At 38.9% G+C, this 16,587-nt stretch overlaps 1 protein-coding gene across 1 annotated transcript in view; it reads left to right on the top strand.

Moving 5' to 3' along the window:
- Positions 1-3,288: 3,288 nt before the first annotated feature.
- Positions 3,289-16,587, top strand: part of ERICH2 (glutamate rich 2) — a gene marked incomplete at its 5' end in the record, with an annotated part of 32,462 nt that continues 19,163 nt past the window's right edge. Inside the window, 4 exons of the mRNA XM_064586671.1 lie at positions 3,289-3,444; positions 11,681-11,729; positions 11,959-11,995; positions 14,361-14,456. Of these exons, the coding sequence (XP_064442741.1) occupies positions 3,289-3,444; positions 11,681-11,729; positions 11,959-11,995; positions 14,361-14,456 (338 nt within the window). The remainder of the gene's footprint in view (positions 3,445-11,680; positions 11,730-11,958; positions 11,996-14,360; positions 14,457-16,587) is intronic.

Raw genomic sequence — 16,587 nt, forward strand, 5'->3', positions numbered from 1 at the left:
TTGGCACAAAATAAATATTAATTCTGTTTTTGGTAATTTTCCAAAAAAGTTAATATTTTACAGTTCAGAGTTTTATTTCTTAAGTCTGCCTTTGAAGCTGGGAAAATGCTTTTTGAAGTTCTGTTTTCATCGTCCTAGGAATTTAGTCCAAGAATGAAAGATGCTATCAAAGATTTATTTACAAAGATGTTAATCAAAACCTTATTTTTATAGTTACTGTCCTCTACTTTAGTTCTATGTCTAGCACAGTGCCTAATATATAGCAAACACTCAATAAATGTTCTTAAAGAATTACTGGAGAAAAGTTGGAAATTTCCACATTGGGGACTGATTAAATTATGAATAAATTGTGGCTTATACGTATTATATAACATCACATGGCCATTAAAAATGTTTTGAAGACTTTTTAAAGGCTTCAGGGAAATGTTAAGACATTGGAGAGAATGTCAAGCAAAGAGAGATGCTAACAATATGTGCACTAATACAAACTTTATAAATATATGCACATGAAAAGGCTAGAAGGAAAAAAAGAAATTACTGACTGATGTGGGTTTTTTTTCTTTGTGCTTCTATGTTGCAAATTTTCTATCATGAACATGTATTACTTTTGTAATCAGAAAAACACCAAATGTTGAACATTTTTTATGATGTTCTGATAACATTCGGATCTGTAATAAAAATTTATCCATTAAAAAACCTGGAGTGTAATAAGAGATAGTTGTTATGGGGTGATTCAGTATTTGGATGGGTGTTTGACTTTGTCCCTTCACTTTGTCAGAACAAATCCTCACTACATAGATACTTTGGGCCTGAATGCAGGAGCCAGAACTAAACTATGCTCTACTTTTGAGTATTACACCAGTGATAACTTCTGCACAAAGGTTATAGAGGGAGGTGAATTATTTCTAAAGTTATGCAAATATGAAATGTGATATTTTTTCATCAGAGAGAAATAAAATAACCAGCATGGGTTCAAATAGGCATTTTACCTAAATGATCTTTAATCCTGGATATAGGCACTTTTATTCATATACATAATATTATAGTATAAGTCATAATAGCGAAGTGTTATTGATCAATTGTCATGTGCCATGCTCTATCAGAGGCTTATTTTCGCTCATTTCATATTCTAAGCTACCAGGGCAAGTAGTGTTATTATCCCCACTTAGCATTTGATGACTCTGAGGCCCAAGGTGGAAGCCAGATCTGTCTAACCCCTTCTCCACGCAGAGACAATATTTTTATTCTCCAAGGTCATTAAACCATTTTTGACCCTTCTTTCAGAAAAAATAAATAAACATTGAAAACACTGCATTCTACAAATGGACTTGAGCTCTTCTGTTGGGGGAAGAGGGGTTAGGAAGAGGAAGTTTAATCAGTTAAATATGGGGTTTCTTTACATCTCTGTGGTGTAGGATAATGGGAATAGCCAGTCAGACATTACTCATTTATCAATACTAAGCAAATTCATCAAACTAATGTTTTAAGCCTATTGATAGAAAAATATAATGACTTTCCCTTTGTCTTGATTGAACAAAAAGTCTTCAAACTTAATACATCAGCGATGTAATGGTGCTCCTATAATAGCAGAGATAGTGGTTTTCTATGTCCTTATCAAACTGGGTATGTATCTGTCAATAACTCATTGAGTTCTTTAAAAAACTTCCATTCTGGGGCGCCTGGGTGGCTCAGTTGGTTAAGTCACTGCCTTCGGCTCAGGTCATGATCCTGGAGTCCCTGGATCGAGTCCCGTATCGGGCTCCCTGCTCGGCACAGAGTCTGCTTCTCCCTCTGACCTTCCCCCCTCTCATGCTCTCTCTATCTCATTCTCTCTCTCAAATAAATAAATAAAATCTTAAAAAAAAAAAAACTTAAAAAAAAAAAACTTCCATTCTGGCTTTCTTCCTTTGGCTTCCTCCCTCCATCCAGGAGTCTCAGGAGATTGAGTGAACATGGACAGATGATTAAGACAATTTAAAGACAACTAAATCTCTATATACCCTTGGTTCCTGAAATGGTCCAAGCGTTCAAATTTGATGAGGATGATGATAAAATTTACCATTTTTAAAGCATCTTCTACATGTCAGAGCTTTATATACTTTGTTATTTGAAGCATCTACCAAATCTACACAGTCTACACAGTCATCTACACAGTCATCTACCAAAGTACATATTCCCAAAAGGTACCTAACCCCAGAGGTTAAATAGCGATTATACCTCATATCATGTGGCTACTTAGTGAAATTCGAATCCGGATTTGATTCCAACAAACGGGCATCCTTCAAAACCCGTTGCCTAGCAACAAATCGATCCTAGAGACTTCCCAAGTGATGAAAAGCAACCAATTCCTTCCTAGAAGCCAAGCGTGAGGGACTATTAGAATTTTCTAATAGAAGTGCTCCCCACCCCCTTTTGTGACCCAAACAGTTATTTAGGCCGTAAAACCTCCCATTGGCCGAGGTCAATTTCACATCCTAAGACCTTCCCCCCCGCTGGGGGAAGAGGAGGGTCCAAGACTCCCAGGAAATTCATAATTTTCTTGGAGCGACCTCAAGTTAGGGACCAAGTCCTGCAGGCGACGTTTGTTCATCCACATCTAGGGATAAACCTCTCTCCAAACTCAAGACTTCTTTTACTTCACAATTTTAAAACAGGAACGAGGCCACCCCGCCCTTCTCCCTCTCCCTGCCAAGAAAAGGATCAGGTATGGACAACGACATTCCAATTCCCCTCCTTTCTTCATTTCTCAAAGTAACGGGTGCAAGTGCGGACGTGTGTCCGAGATTTTATACACCCAAAGCGCGGCGCGGCGGAGCAGCTGCGCTCTCCCGAACCCGGGTTTCTCGCCGCGTCCCCTTCGTGATTCCCCGAGCTTGCTCCGCCCCCGTCCCGCCCCCGCCCTGCCCCTCAGCCCCGCCCCGGGCTCGCCCCGCCCCGCCCCCTCAGCCCCGTCCTCGCCTTGCACCGCCTCCCCAGGCTAGCCTCGCAGGCCGGCGGGAGGCTCGTCTCGTCCGGCCTCTCGCGTCTCGCGCCCTCCAGCGCTACCTGGGCGCGTCCCGCCTCCTCCCCGCCCCTCAGCCGCTCTCCCAGCTTGCCCCGCCCCCGCCCGAGCGTTCCTTCCGCCTCTGCCCTCCACTGCTGCCCGGGCTCCAGCGGCCCGCGGTCTCATCTCCATGGCGACGCTGTGTCTCCGGTTCCTCGCTCCGAACTCCGCGCGAACCGCGAGCGGGGCTGGCCTGCGGTGTCTGCCCTGCGGACCGGCGGTGTGAGAGGACCACGAGCCGGTAAGAGGCGCTGCGGCGACTGCGGGTCGCCCCCTCCCCACCCTCGCGTGCGGACAGACCCAGCCCCGGCCGCCGACTCCCCCGGGCCCCGCGCCTGAACACGCAAACTTCTCTGTCCCGGCTCCGGAGCTTCACGGCTGCCGAGGCGGCGCGCGAGAAGGTAGGCTCCGCGCGGCTGCTGGGGCACCTCGGACTTGGCTTCCTCCTTTGGCTGTAGTCAGGCACTCAGGAAAGGATATAGTATTTGTGTCTACATGGGTGTGAGTGATAACTAGGCAGTTCTGACCACCATTCTCTGACCTGCCGATTCGCATGCGCAAACTGCTCCCCATCCCCCAAAACAGTGAACATAGCCTTGTTGCATCTCAGAGCTTCCAGCTACTTCGCTCCATGCTTGACCCCCACTCCCCTCCTTTTTTAAAAAACATTTTTTCTCTTATTTGTTTTTTTTTCTTACTTTTTTGGGGAAGCAGCTTAATGACCAGTAGGAGCCAGCATTCACTGATTGTACTTAGGATGCCATTACTTGCTAGACATAACTTGCTCGGCCCCCAAAAAATTCTTGTGGAATTTGAACAAATCATTGGATCTCCCCGGGCCGTGTTTTCATCTTGTGTAAAATGAGGGGCTAACAGTGGATCACTTCTAAGGTCCGGTCTTCAGCCTTCTGTGAGGTGACAAAACTGACTTGAGATTTCCAAAATCAAGATGTGTGGCCTTTGATTGCTACTACTACTCTGCTCGGCGCCGCTGTGGCACTTAAGTTAACACAGGGCATAATTACAAATTTATCGTTTGACTTCCCAGAGGGCATAGGTGAGTTGGGCCAATTTGTTCTTACCCCAAGAGACCCCTGGGAGTGGCTTTTAAAAAATAAACCTGAAAAAGACACTGAAAATGTCTTTTGATTTGTTTCATTCTCCTAAAAACCAAATGGAATGACCCCCAAATCCACATTTATCTATTTAATCAGTCAATCTCAGGAAAATAAAGTTAAGATTTTTCCAGAGGTGCATTCCCACACCTTTGTAGGGATTCCACTGCACTACTCTAGAATTCCAGAGCGTCCTATCCCTACCCCTCACCGCCACCGTTTGAGCTAAATGCTCAGTGTTTTCTCCCCCTTATTTGCTCTGTCCAGTCTCAAGTGTGCACTTAGAACTGGCTCTCTTAGAGTTCACCTTCAGCACCGTCCTTGCTAGGTGGTAGGTAATAATGTAATAGGAGAAGGAGTTGTAGTAATTATAATTGTAGTAGGAGATAGGTGTTATTATTTGTTATAGCTATTTATATTAATCTTCCCAGTAACTCTATGAGGTAGGTAGTATTTTTGTCCTCATTTTACAGTTAAGGAAAGTGAATCAGAGAGAGGTTAAAGAACTGGCTGAGTTCACAACAATTTGCTGAGATATGAACATAGACAATCTGACTCTGGAGTCTGGGCTCCTAGCTCTACATTGTACTGTAAAGGAAATACATAAAATTTATATGTTGTCACTTTTAAATATGAATGTAAATGATAGATGATCATTGAAACCATTTTTATACACATTTGAGACTATGCAATGAGGATTGCCCCTGAATCCTTTTGTGTCCACACTAGGCTCCCCGACGTTGGAGGATGGTGCTTAATCAGCTCTGTCTCCTCATCAGTTGCAGGGCCTGAGCATGTAGCTATCTATTTCTTAATTCATTCTTTGCCTAGTAGAATTCTAGGTGGCTTATAAAAACAAATAGTACAAAAGGATAAATTGCACAAATGGGATGGAGGAACATGTATATATCTTCCAGTATTACAAGAGAAACCTAAAATGAGAATTTTGTGAAATCTGAATTTTGAATGCTGGTAACTCATTTTATGAAAGTTTTTCGAAACCTATAGAATCCAAATAAAACCTATTTGGCCCTATTGGCTGCTGGTTAGTGAACATTTACCTGGAGAAGTAAGGGGATGAGATGTGTTACGCTCTTTTTTTAGTACTAAGTCCTTATAATCTGGTGTGCATATCTTAAATTGAACCAATCAGATATCAGGTGTTTAACAGACACATATGTCTAGTGGCTACCATATTGGATAGCAAAGATCCAGTTTAATACTTTATTTTTCTTGCTTTCTTTCTATTTAACAAATATTTATTGAGCACCAGTTTATGTGGTACTTGAGTTTTTCTGTTCTTTGTAGCCAAAAAAAACCCTAGCTGAACTAATTGGGCCTTTGACTGGGGTTTTTGTTGAGTCAATTTTTCCAAAAGGCTACAACTATATCACACAAAACTCATGTTTTGTACCATGTGTATAAGATCTGTCTGGAATGAGAGAAGAATGAGGCCCACCTGGAGGGAGAAGCTGAGATGAACAAGGGAAATCCCATGCCCCTCCTTGAACACAGCTATATCCACTATTCTGACTTAACACAACTTGGCTATTTAACCTTGATTCTTTGAGCCAACCCTTTCTTCTTTTGCCTAAGCTAACTTGAATATGGTTTCTGTAACTTAAAACCAAGAGTCCAGACTAATATAGCTAAGAAGTCAAGAACTAAGCCCTTTCTTTTAGAAATGAGCCCATAATTGGGGCACCTGGGTGGCTCAGTTGGTTAAACATCTGCCTTCGGCCTAGGTCACGAGCCCAGGGTCCTTGATTGAGCCTCACTTTGGGCTCCCTGCTCAGAGGAGAGTCTGCTTCTCCTTTTCTCCCTCTCCCTCTGCCCTTCTGCACACAACCCCTCCCCCCCCCCCCGCCGCTTGTGTTTTCTCTCTTGCTCTCTCTCAAATAAATAAATAAAATCTTAAAAAAAAAAAATGAGCCCATAATGACCCCTACCCTGACCTCCAAAGTACATCTTAATTTACAAAATAAACAGAATATTTTCAAACACATATAATCACATAATTATGCCTTTATAAATCACTTTGTCATATACAGTTTATATATTTAATGAGATACATTTATCTTCTGATTAATACTACCCATCTTTCTATATTAGTCATTCAGTATATTTTTCTTAATAAAAATAAATTTATATCTGCTTGTCCCCAAGTCTTTTCTCAGAATCATCCCTCCCAATTCTATGGGCCTTTCTTTTTAATTTTAAGAGTATTTTAAGCCAATTAAGTTACTTATATCATTCCAGTGGTTTTATTCATTCAGTCAATATCTGAGTGCCTTTAAAATGGTATGAGACCCACACTCATGAATAAGAACAAGTCTGTGCTCTCCAGAAACTTCTATGCTGGTGATATAATCATTCCACCACCCTGTAGTTATCTGTCTACATATTGCTTATGGGTGTTTCCTGGACTGATTCTTTTACTCCACCTGCTTCTTAATGTTGGTATTTCCCAGGATTCTCTCCTGGGCCTTGTCTCTTATTCTACATGGGCCATGCCATCCATCCATCCATCCATCCATCCATCCATTACAGCCATCCCACACGTGATCTTTTCTCTTGAGTTCTAACTCTCTTTGATAGAATTGAGCACCACTTAATTTCAGATGACCTACAGACATCTCCAACTCAGAATTTCCCCCAAACAAACTCATTGTCCACCCCCCAAGAATGTTCCTCCCCTGGTACCCTCATCCTAGTCATCCACACTAGAACCATCAACTTCTTTTCTTCGCCCTCACTTCTATGTCTAATGATCTTCAGTTTTACCTCTCTTTTGGTTCCAAGTGTACCTTCTTGGCTTTGTACATCATCTTTTTTCCCTGGACTAGGGTTTGGCAATTTTTTTTCTGTAAAGGGCCAGATAATATGTATTTGAGGCTTTGTAGGTCATACAGTCTTTGTTGTAACCATTTAACTCTGCCGTTGTAGCCTGAAAGCTGCCATTGACAATGTACAAACAAACAAGCATGTCTGTGTTCCAATAAAATTTCATTTATAAAAGTAGGCAACAAGGGGCGCCGGGATGGCTCAGTCGGTTAAGCATCTGCCTTCGGCCTCAGGTCATGATCCCAGGATCCTGGAATGGAGCCCCACCTCTGGCTCCCTGCTCAGCGGGGGGCCTGCTTCTCCCTGTCCCTCTGCCTGACACTCCCCCTGCTTGTGCTCTCTTTGTCAAATAAATAAATAAAATCTTAAAAAAAAAAAAAAAAGTAGGCAGCGAGTCATATTTGGCTCATGGGCTTTCATTTTCCAGCCCCTGCTCTGGACTGTTACAATGGCCTTGTAACTGGTTTCCCCACCTCCCATTCTCTCAGATTTACCCTCCATAGCATTTCTTTTCTAAGATAGATCTAATCATATGATTGTTTTCAGAGCCTTGGTTTGCTTTCCATTGACTACTGGTTAAAACCCCACATCCTTTGCACATGGTAATTAATGACTTTTCAAGTTTGCTGCCACATACATATCCAACTCCATCTATTGCCATTTTCTAAGACATTGCTGTTCTTCCCCTTCTGTTGACTGTCTACTTGGCTAAATAAATGTCACCTTCATCGTGAAGCCTGACTCTTGCTTCCTATAGCAGGCAGAATAATATCATATTCTAGGGATACTTATAGAAATCATACCTGGAGGAATATAGCAAATGTGGAGGACAGTCCTCAGAACTGGATTCTGGAACTGGAAAGTTGTTCAGTGTCAGCTCTGTTGACTAGATTCTCTCTTCCTTTGTCTTTCCAATTCTGTCTTCACTGCCTGTTGACTCCCCTTGGGTATCCCTAGTCCATGAGCTCAAAAGAAGGGATTTGATTGACCCTGTTTGGGCAGTATGGAAAATTATATTAGAGGGAAGCATTTAGTACAGTACTTTGAAGCTTGGTCTGTCCTGTATATGGGAAGTTGATACTTGTTTCCCCTATAAAATTCTGAGCTTCTCTTATATCCCCAGAGCTTATCACAAACATATCTGTGCTAAGGTACATGGTAGGTGCTCATCAAATATTTGTTGTAAATAGACATTGAATATTGGGACATGAAGTAGACATGGAAGTCGGGAACTATCATAACTGTGTTTTTCCCATTACCACTGGGACTGTTGAAATACATCAGAAGAGGGCGCCTGGGTGGCTCAGTTGGTTAAGCGACTGCCTTCGGCTCAGGTCATGATCCTGGAGTCCCTGGATCGAGTCCCGCATCCGGCTCCCTGCTCGGCGAGGAGCCTGCTTCTCCCTCTAACCCTCCCCCCTCTCATGTACTCTCTCTCTCTCTCTCATTCTCGCTCTCTCAAACAAATAAATAAATCTTTAAAAAAAAAAAGAAAAGAAATACATCAGAAGAGTCTGCCCATGTTCAAAATCCAGAGTCTAGAGACTCAAAGGCTGATTAAATGAATGTTGTGATGTTAACATTAACCATATGCAATGTAATGAATATACAAGGTGTGCATCTCTATACCATTCTTTCTGGATACCATGACCCCAACTTGAATAGCGACCACTGGATGGAGAAGAGAATTAAAGTAGCACAAGGCCAATATACAGCTTAGATACCTGTAAGAGATGGATAAACATAGGGATAAAAATAGTGTTGCAAATTTTAAATGGTATTTTTTTAATAGATAATATATTTATTTTGTTCAAAGATCAAGAGATACAAATGGACATAAAGTAAAAAACTCCCTCCCACCGCAGTCCTGCAGCCATCCCTTTTTCCCACTCACAGTCAACCATTATTATGTTTCTTTTCTGAAAGCATTTCCTTTCAGAGATATTTTTTGCATACTGATAGTTATTTGAAAAATACATATTACTTATACAACGGCTGGACCTCGTTCTGCTCAGCTTATCAGTCACTGCTTTCATTCTACCTGTGTTCTCAGATTACTCTGTTTTTTCCCTGGAGTCAGTGATCTTTTTAAGCAAGTATCATTACTTTGGAGCTTATGTGATTTTTTAATTAATTAATTAAAAGTCTTCAGAGCTAGTCTGCTTGTCTCAATCACAGTAAAACCTTTTTGGCTCCCTAAGCAATCTTAACCAGCCCTATAGGACATCTTCCCAGTTTTTCCTTTAGATAAAACATCACATTGTTTCTACAGCATCCCTCCTGTGTGCCAGGTGCTATGCTAAACACTTTACCAGATCATCCTATTTAATTCTTACACTGATCCAATGAAGTTGGCACTATTGTGATTCCTGTTTTACAGATGGAGGAACTGAAACCTAAAGAAGTTAAGTAACCTACTGAAGCTTACTTGGGAAATGGTAGAACTGGGCCATGAATCCAGTCTCTTCCTCTAAAGAGCCCCAACTCTTGAGTATCACCCTGTACTGCCCCCCACCCCATAGAATTCAATTTTATGAAAGGAGATTAAATGGACATTTCCTAGGTAATGATAAATCCAGACCTAGCAGAGCCTGGGTTTCCATCAAGGGCTGGGATCTGCCCATCCTAGGTTTTTCTTTTACCAGGTGAAAATGGGAGAATTATATGCCCTGATGTTTCATCCAGGTAAAAGGTAGAATGTAGCAATTCATAAAGATCCTAGAGCTAGAAAGGAGAGAATATAAATATAAAGAGGATGTCTACTCAGACATATGGGCTGCGGAAATCTGTGGAAAGTACCTCTCAGGACAGGTCATCTTGGATTTCTTTTGTTAGGGCCTTATTTGGTTCATTATTGCATTGTTTCAGCCTTTGAGCTCTACTGCCCTAGAGAAGTAGGGCATTTATCCTAGAGTCTGGTCTTCTGCAACTTTTTTTTTTTTTTAAGATTTTATTTATGTATTTATTTAGAGGGAAAGAGCGCTCATGTGAGTTGGGGGGTGGGGTGGGGGCAGAGCAGAGGGAGAGGGAGAGAGAATATTAAGCAGACTCTATGCTGAGTACTGAGCTGGACACCACTGGGCTCCACCTCAGGCGACCCTGAGATCATGACCTGAGCCGAAATAAAGAGTTAGATGCTTTACTGACTGAGCCACCCAGGCACCCCTGGTCTTCTGTAGCTGTTTTTCCCGAAAAGATGCCTCGCTTTTTTGATGGACTTCAGCTCTCTCTGAATTTCTCAGAGGGATAATCAGATTAATAACATATATAATGTCTGGCTTGATCAGGATTTCCCGGAAAACAAAGCCTGGGACAAAAGTTTATGTACCAATGCTTTATTCCAGAGTACAAATCAGTACAAGGGAGACAGATTTTAAAAGAGAAAAACTTAATACAAAATAGAAGCTTCTCTTTTATTGTCCACAGTTTTGGCCTTGAATTTTGTATTCCAGAAATCCCTAGTATGTACTTCTACTACTAATTTTTGAAGTCTTGCTTGGGATGTGGGGATAGCAAGTGTTGGGGAAGGAGAGGGCAAGTGAATTGTTATTTATGAAAAATTTAAGTGTGGCCTCTCTCATACTTAAAAACCGTTAAAAGTTGATTTTTGTCTTAACAATTAAAATTAAATTTGCCCAAATATGTGAAGAGCTAACTTACAGGAAAATCTGTTTAGGGTAACCTAAGAAAGGTGAACATTCACAAAGAAAACATTGTAATTTGTAAGTATTAATAAATACATAGGGGAACTTATAAGGTAAGAATTGTATTTTAAAATGTATCTTTGGATAAAAATCAAAGGTTAATTTCTAAATGTATTTATTGAAATAAAAATATTTTATTTAAAATATCTCTTATCTTGAAATACCATGCAAAAATTTCTTGTTCTGGCTTAACTACGCTGTTTTTCATAACACAGATGAACTGGAATGTGGCACAGATGAACTGGAATGTGGTTTATGTTGTTTTATTTTGTTAAAGTAGGGGAGAAACATGGCTTTGGAAGGATGAGCCAAGCTGAATTTATGATTTCTAGGGTCAGCTCAGTAGGAAAGGGGAGTCCTTAACCTACTGTTGATTGTATTTGGATCTGGATCTAGAGTCCAAGTTATGTAAAACCAAAACAGAAGCAGAGAATTAGAGGCTTATTTAATATCTCACTTTTCTAACATGCAAAATTATTCCTATAGCTCTTTTTACATAAGCTCCAAGGTGAAATGGGGAGAAGGGAAGGGCTACTTTCTCTAGACTTTTTTTTTTTTTAACCCAATTTCATAATACAAAAGAATGAGGTTTTTCAGTTAGGATGGCAGTGACACTACTAAATAAAAAAGCCAAAATATTTAATATCCTTCTGACAGAGTTCTGCATTGTTTTATTTATAGTCTAAATTTATACAGTGTTTAAAGACTCAGGAAGTCAATATTTTGTTTTTTGCAAGAATTATCTAGACAAGAAAGATGCTGTAAAGATAAGACTATATAAATTATTTTTAGGATGCTATAGATCTCTTTTACCACTAATTTACATAGTTTCTGAATAATTGGCTTTAGTATAAAATTATATTTTAGTGTAGATAATAGAAATGTTTATATAAAGGCTATTTATAAATTATTTCAAATATCTCAAACTAAAATAATAATGATAATGCTAGTTTTTATTTTTGCTTCTATTTTAGGTACCAAAATATAAACAGAATGGCAGATTGCTAGTGTTTGACCCAAAGGGTAAATGATTCATTACTTAAAAAGAATATGTTTCATCACCATTTTGTCCTAAATATTAAGAAGATAGTCTACTTGAGTGGTTGAATGTGGTTGAAGTCTTAGCAGTTAAATCCTTTATTAGATTGCTTGTCATTCAAAAAATGCTGAAGTGTATTTGCCAATCAGGAATTTCTGTTAGGAACATGACTACAGAAAAAATACTGAGTTGATTTTTTTTCTTCTCTTTCAGAAAAAGTGATAATTGAACCAAATGAAGCAATGTCAGAGTAAGAAGATGTCTCTGGTTGTGCAGCTGATCTATCACATGCCTTTTGAGCAATTAGAACTAGATAATGCAGTCATTTGTCACCCAATTAAATTTGAAAGGCCAGAAATGCATGGATTAGCACTTGAGCTTTTGCTTCAGTCAAAGCAGTTGTTACTTAGACAAAAGAACATTTAAAATGAAAAATGAATTTTGATAAAAATTTAGAGGTATAGATAATAGTCATTTCTACTTTTTAAATGCTTAAATACCAAGTAGTCTGTATTTTACTTACAGAACTTTCATTGTTCATTTTTATTTCCTTTTGATACTTGCTCATGTCTTTCAGAATATCCCTTTAAATGAATATTTACTTTAAAATTAAAGATTTACTATGAGATGAATCATTACTACTAAATAAGGGAAACTGATCACCCCAATTAGTTGAAGGGACTAGAATCATGGTCCAGTTTCAGTATAGTAGCTAAATATTAAGTACCTGCTTTGTTCAAGGCACTGATTATGATAATTCATCAAAACCTTTCCTGATCTGATCATCTCCTACCTCCTGAGAAAAAAATTGTATTATTAATTCCATGAAAAATTGTACTTTGAAAGTTGATCATAAAACACATTCATAGTGATCAATTATTGGCAGATTGGTAGAAGGGTGCCAAACTGATATTACTTTGGTTTATTCTGAATAAAATTGGCTGGGAAATTTTTCACCTCATGCAACATATATTTTAATTTTCATACTGTCAAAGCTAAAAATTAAAATTAGAGTCCACCTTGGCTTTGGTTGTAAATTATATATTAAATACATACTTTTATATTAAAGAGAAAGAATGTATGACAGATCAAAGACAGAGAATCTATGTTTATTTCATATTGTTATAGCTAATCAGAAAAAAATGCCCCATTAAGTATATTAAGCTATATGTAAATAAGTATCTATATCCAATTACATGGTTTGAAACATTTAAATTTTAAAAATGTAAGAAAATTTTTGTAGTCTTTGAAGGAAGTATGATATAACTTTCAATAATAATAATAGTAGGTCATTAATGAAAATAAATTACTATTGTGTCTGTGAATACTGATGTTCACATAGATTGTGATAAGCAGTGTTGGAACTGAAGCAAAGGGTAATCCACATCCTGAGTTAAACGCCAGGGATAAATCAAATGCAGCCTGGGCCAAAATGAAAAAGCAGAGTGATTACTTGTTCTCTTGATCTCATTAATAATTGCATCTGCTTATCAAACTAATTTTTGCAAGGACAAAAAGATCATGTTCCCTTCAGTTCCCTTGCAGAGAAGAATTTGGGTTTGGTTTGATTGTTGTTTGGAGTGAGGGAGGAGGAGGAATGGTTAGTGTAGCCAGTAAGCTTCACAGGTGTGTGACTTTGTCACCTTGAACCTTACCCAGAGTTCAAGGTAAAGAGGGCCAGTCCTGGAAAAAAAAAATGATCAAGTAGGAAAATAGAAAATCAGAGGACCTTTGCTGAAGGAGCAGTGTGACCTGGAAAGTTGATGAATTTTCTCAGTATAGCTTTCATTCTACTCTCTATCTCCCTGCTGGCGGCACCTCCTCCTCTACCCTCCCCCCCCCCAACTCCACTTCCTCCTTTGTCAGGTGAAGCAGTGGGAGTGCATTTGCCTTAGTCTTCTGATTGCTTCTTTAGTCTGAGGCATAAGGAGTGTATGGACTTAGAAACAAAGAGGGGCGCCTGGGTGGCTCAGTCGTTAAGCGTCTGCCTTTGGCTCAGGTCATGATCCAGGGTCCTGGGATCGAGCCCCGCATCGAGCCCCGCATCGAGCCCCGCATCGAGCCCCGCATCGAGCCCCGCATCGAGCCCCGCATCGAGCCCCGCATCGAGCCCCGCATCGAGCCCCGCATCGGGCTCTCTGCTCGGCGGGAAGCCTGCTTCTCCCTCTCCCACTCCCCCTGCTTGTGTTCCTGCTCTCACTGTCTCTCTCTCTGTCAAATAAATAAATTAAAAAAAAAAAAATCTTTAAAGAAACAAAGAGTTTCAAATTGGGGGGCATGCAAAGCCCACATTTATTATTTCCTCTTTTCCCCATGGATCCCATGTGTGAAAGATTTTGTCTACCCAACAAATTGCACTTAATTAATAATTTTCAGCAAAGAAGTACAATATATCTTTAATGCTAGATGAAGTTTTATAGATCTCGGACCTTTGATCTCTTGGGTTTGGGGTCAAGCTTTCAAGCATACTTAAAGATGTTGAGGGGAATGGCTAAAGTAAATCCACAGCATTCAATTGAAAAAAATGTACCTATAGGTTTTCCATAATCATATGTTTTATCTCTTCTAAAATGAATGACAAGCTATTCTTTTAATTTCTGTTTTTATACCTTAAGTAAATGCCTCTTTGGACGTAGAGCAAGATTGGCAAGCAAACTTTGTACCTTACCGACACAAGTCTCTCTAAATGTAGGTAGGACATTCTCAGAAAAGTAAGTTTTAATCAATTTCAGTTTTAAGCCTATGTTTGACAAGTTTAAATGATTTTTTAAGCAAAGTTTAAAATCTAAACTTACTGACAAAATTATTAATTCCAATAGAAATTTGGGGCCACTTCATAAATATGCCTAAAGCTCTTAATAGATTTTTAGGAACAGTCCTAAAATCTAGGTTATCTGTGCTCTAACATAAATATGTTTCAGTAGGATATCTAACTTGACTGACTCTCTGACCTAAGTAGAAACTAAATTAAATATCTTCCATTTCCGGGGCACCTGGGTGGCTCAGTTGGCTAAGCAACTGCCTTCAGCTCAGGTCATGATCCTGGAGTCCCGGGATCGAGTCCCACGTCGGGCTCCCTGCAGGGAGTCTGCTTCTCCCTCTGACCCTCCTCCCTCTCATGCTCTCTGTCTCTCATTCTCTCTCTCTCAAATAAATAAATAAAATCTTTAAATATCTTCCATTTCCAAAGAATATTACATAAAGTAAAAATTTGAATCTTTCCTCAACTGTAACTATTTGAATTAAAGAAAACAAATCTTTTAGAGTATACTAGTTACCTATTTTTCTTAAATGGTTAGAGGCATTACCGTAAATAATATCATTTTCTCAAATGGAAGTCAAAAGATTATAGTTGAAGAGGAGGTTGGACTTTGAGACTTTGATTCTTTGAAACTATGTATGAGAAAGACTACAGAAAGTGAGCAGAAAAGGAATTCATATTTTACTGTTAAAATGATGATTTTGTCAATTCTCATATGTATTTTTGATGGTATGTTCACTGCTTCCAAATAGTAATATCCCATTTAATATTGGGCATTGGCTTCTTCCATGTTGTGTCATTAAGGTTATTAGAGGCATTTCCAATTATCTAAATACCCAGAACTATACCAGATAAATTCCCTCTTAGGGATATAATTAGTGAATATGTAAGTACCATATCTCATAGATTCTAAAGCACACATATTCTCTTACAATTGATGGCATCTTACACTTAAATTCGGCAGTGCTTTTTCTTTCTTAAATAACAGTATATCTTATAGTAAATACATGGTGTCTTAGATTCAACGAAACACTAATTTGTTGTGGGGGGAAGACAGCAAAGTTCTTTGATTTAGATTAGATAGAGCATATAAATTCTAGTAATCACTTGTGGCAAGCTTTGACATAACAGGAATCTCACTAGAAATTAAATACTTAACTGACTTCTCAACTTTTTAGATGTAGAGTTTCATCTTGGATGCTTTTTTTTTTTTTTTTTTTCATAATTAGAAAGTCAAGGAGGGCAGAGGCACAACAAATGTAAATCAACTTTGCATTTTTCATTACTAGAGAGGGGTTTTGCTTTAGGAGCATATACTGAGGAAGTGAGATTCCGTTCCCTCCCATAATATTAAGAATATAACAAGCTATTCAGCCTGTTTGCTAAATCACTATACAAGATCACTGACTTAACTATACTCATGTTCTGGATTCATATGGCAGTGGGTAAAAGAGCCACCATAACTGGGGAAAGAAAATAGTTCACATCTTTTTATATCTTGACATGCAAAGTAGAAGTTGAATTTTTTTAATTTGGTAAAGGAGACTTTTTTTAAAAGAATCTTAAGACCACAGAAAAGAGACTTGGGATTATTTTTTCACCAGCATGAGTACCTGTCTTTGTAAACAGTGCACCACACATGAATCCTCTGTCTTAATGCATTATTATTGACATGAAGTTTCAGGGCTTAAAGGCTAAAAGAGAAAATTAACCCATTTTTATTTCAGCTACTTAATGAAAAAGCAGGCTACTTTATGTTATGACCAAGGTTTGATATTCGTCTTGGACTCTCTCTGTAAGTGTAGCATTTAGCAATGGTGAGAACTGGTCTATAAATCTAGAAAAAACCTCAAGGCTAGTATTCCTAGTTTTATTCCAACATATTACAATGATATGGCAAAAACATTCATATAATTGATTGCTTGTATGCTCTATGTTAAAGAACCCTGAAAAGATTTTAAGGGTCATTACACAATGACAAATGCCAAGTAGAAATAGAATTTTAATCATCAGTAAAAATGATTTTTAATGCTTTTCCACAAAAAAGATACTACATTTTAGCTATTCAGTTTATTGTTGAT

This window comes from Mirounga angustirostris, unplaced genomic scaffold, assembly GCF_029215605.1.
Source record: "Mirounga angustirostris isolate CCGP_5_RB_7025 unplaced genomic scaffold, mMirAng1.0.hap1 SCAF_3, whole genome shotgun sequence".
Taxonomy (NCBI): Eukaryota; Metazoa; Chordata; class Mammalia; order Carnivora; family Phocidae; genus Mirounga; species Mirounga angustirostris.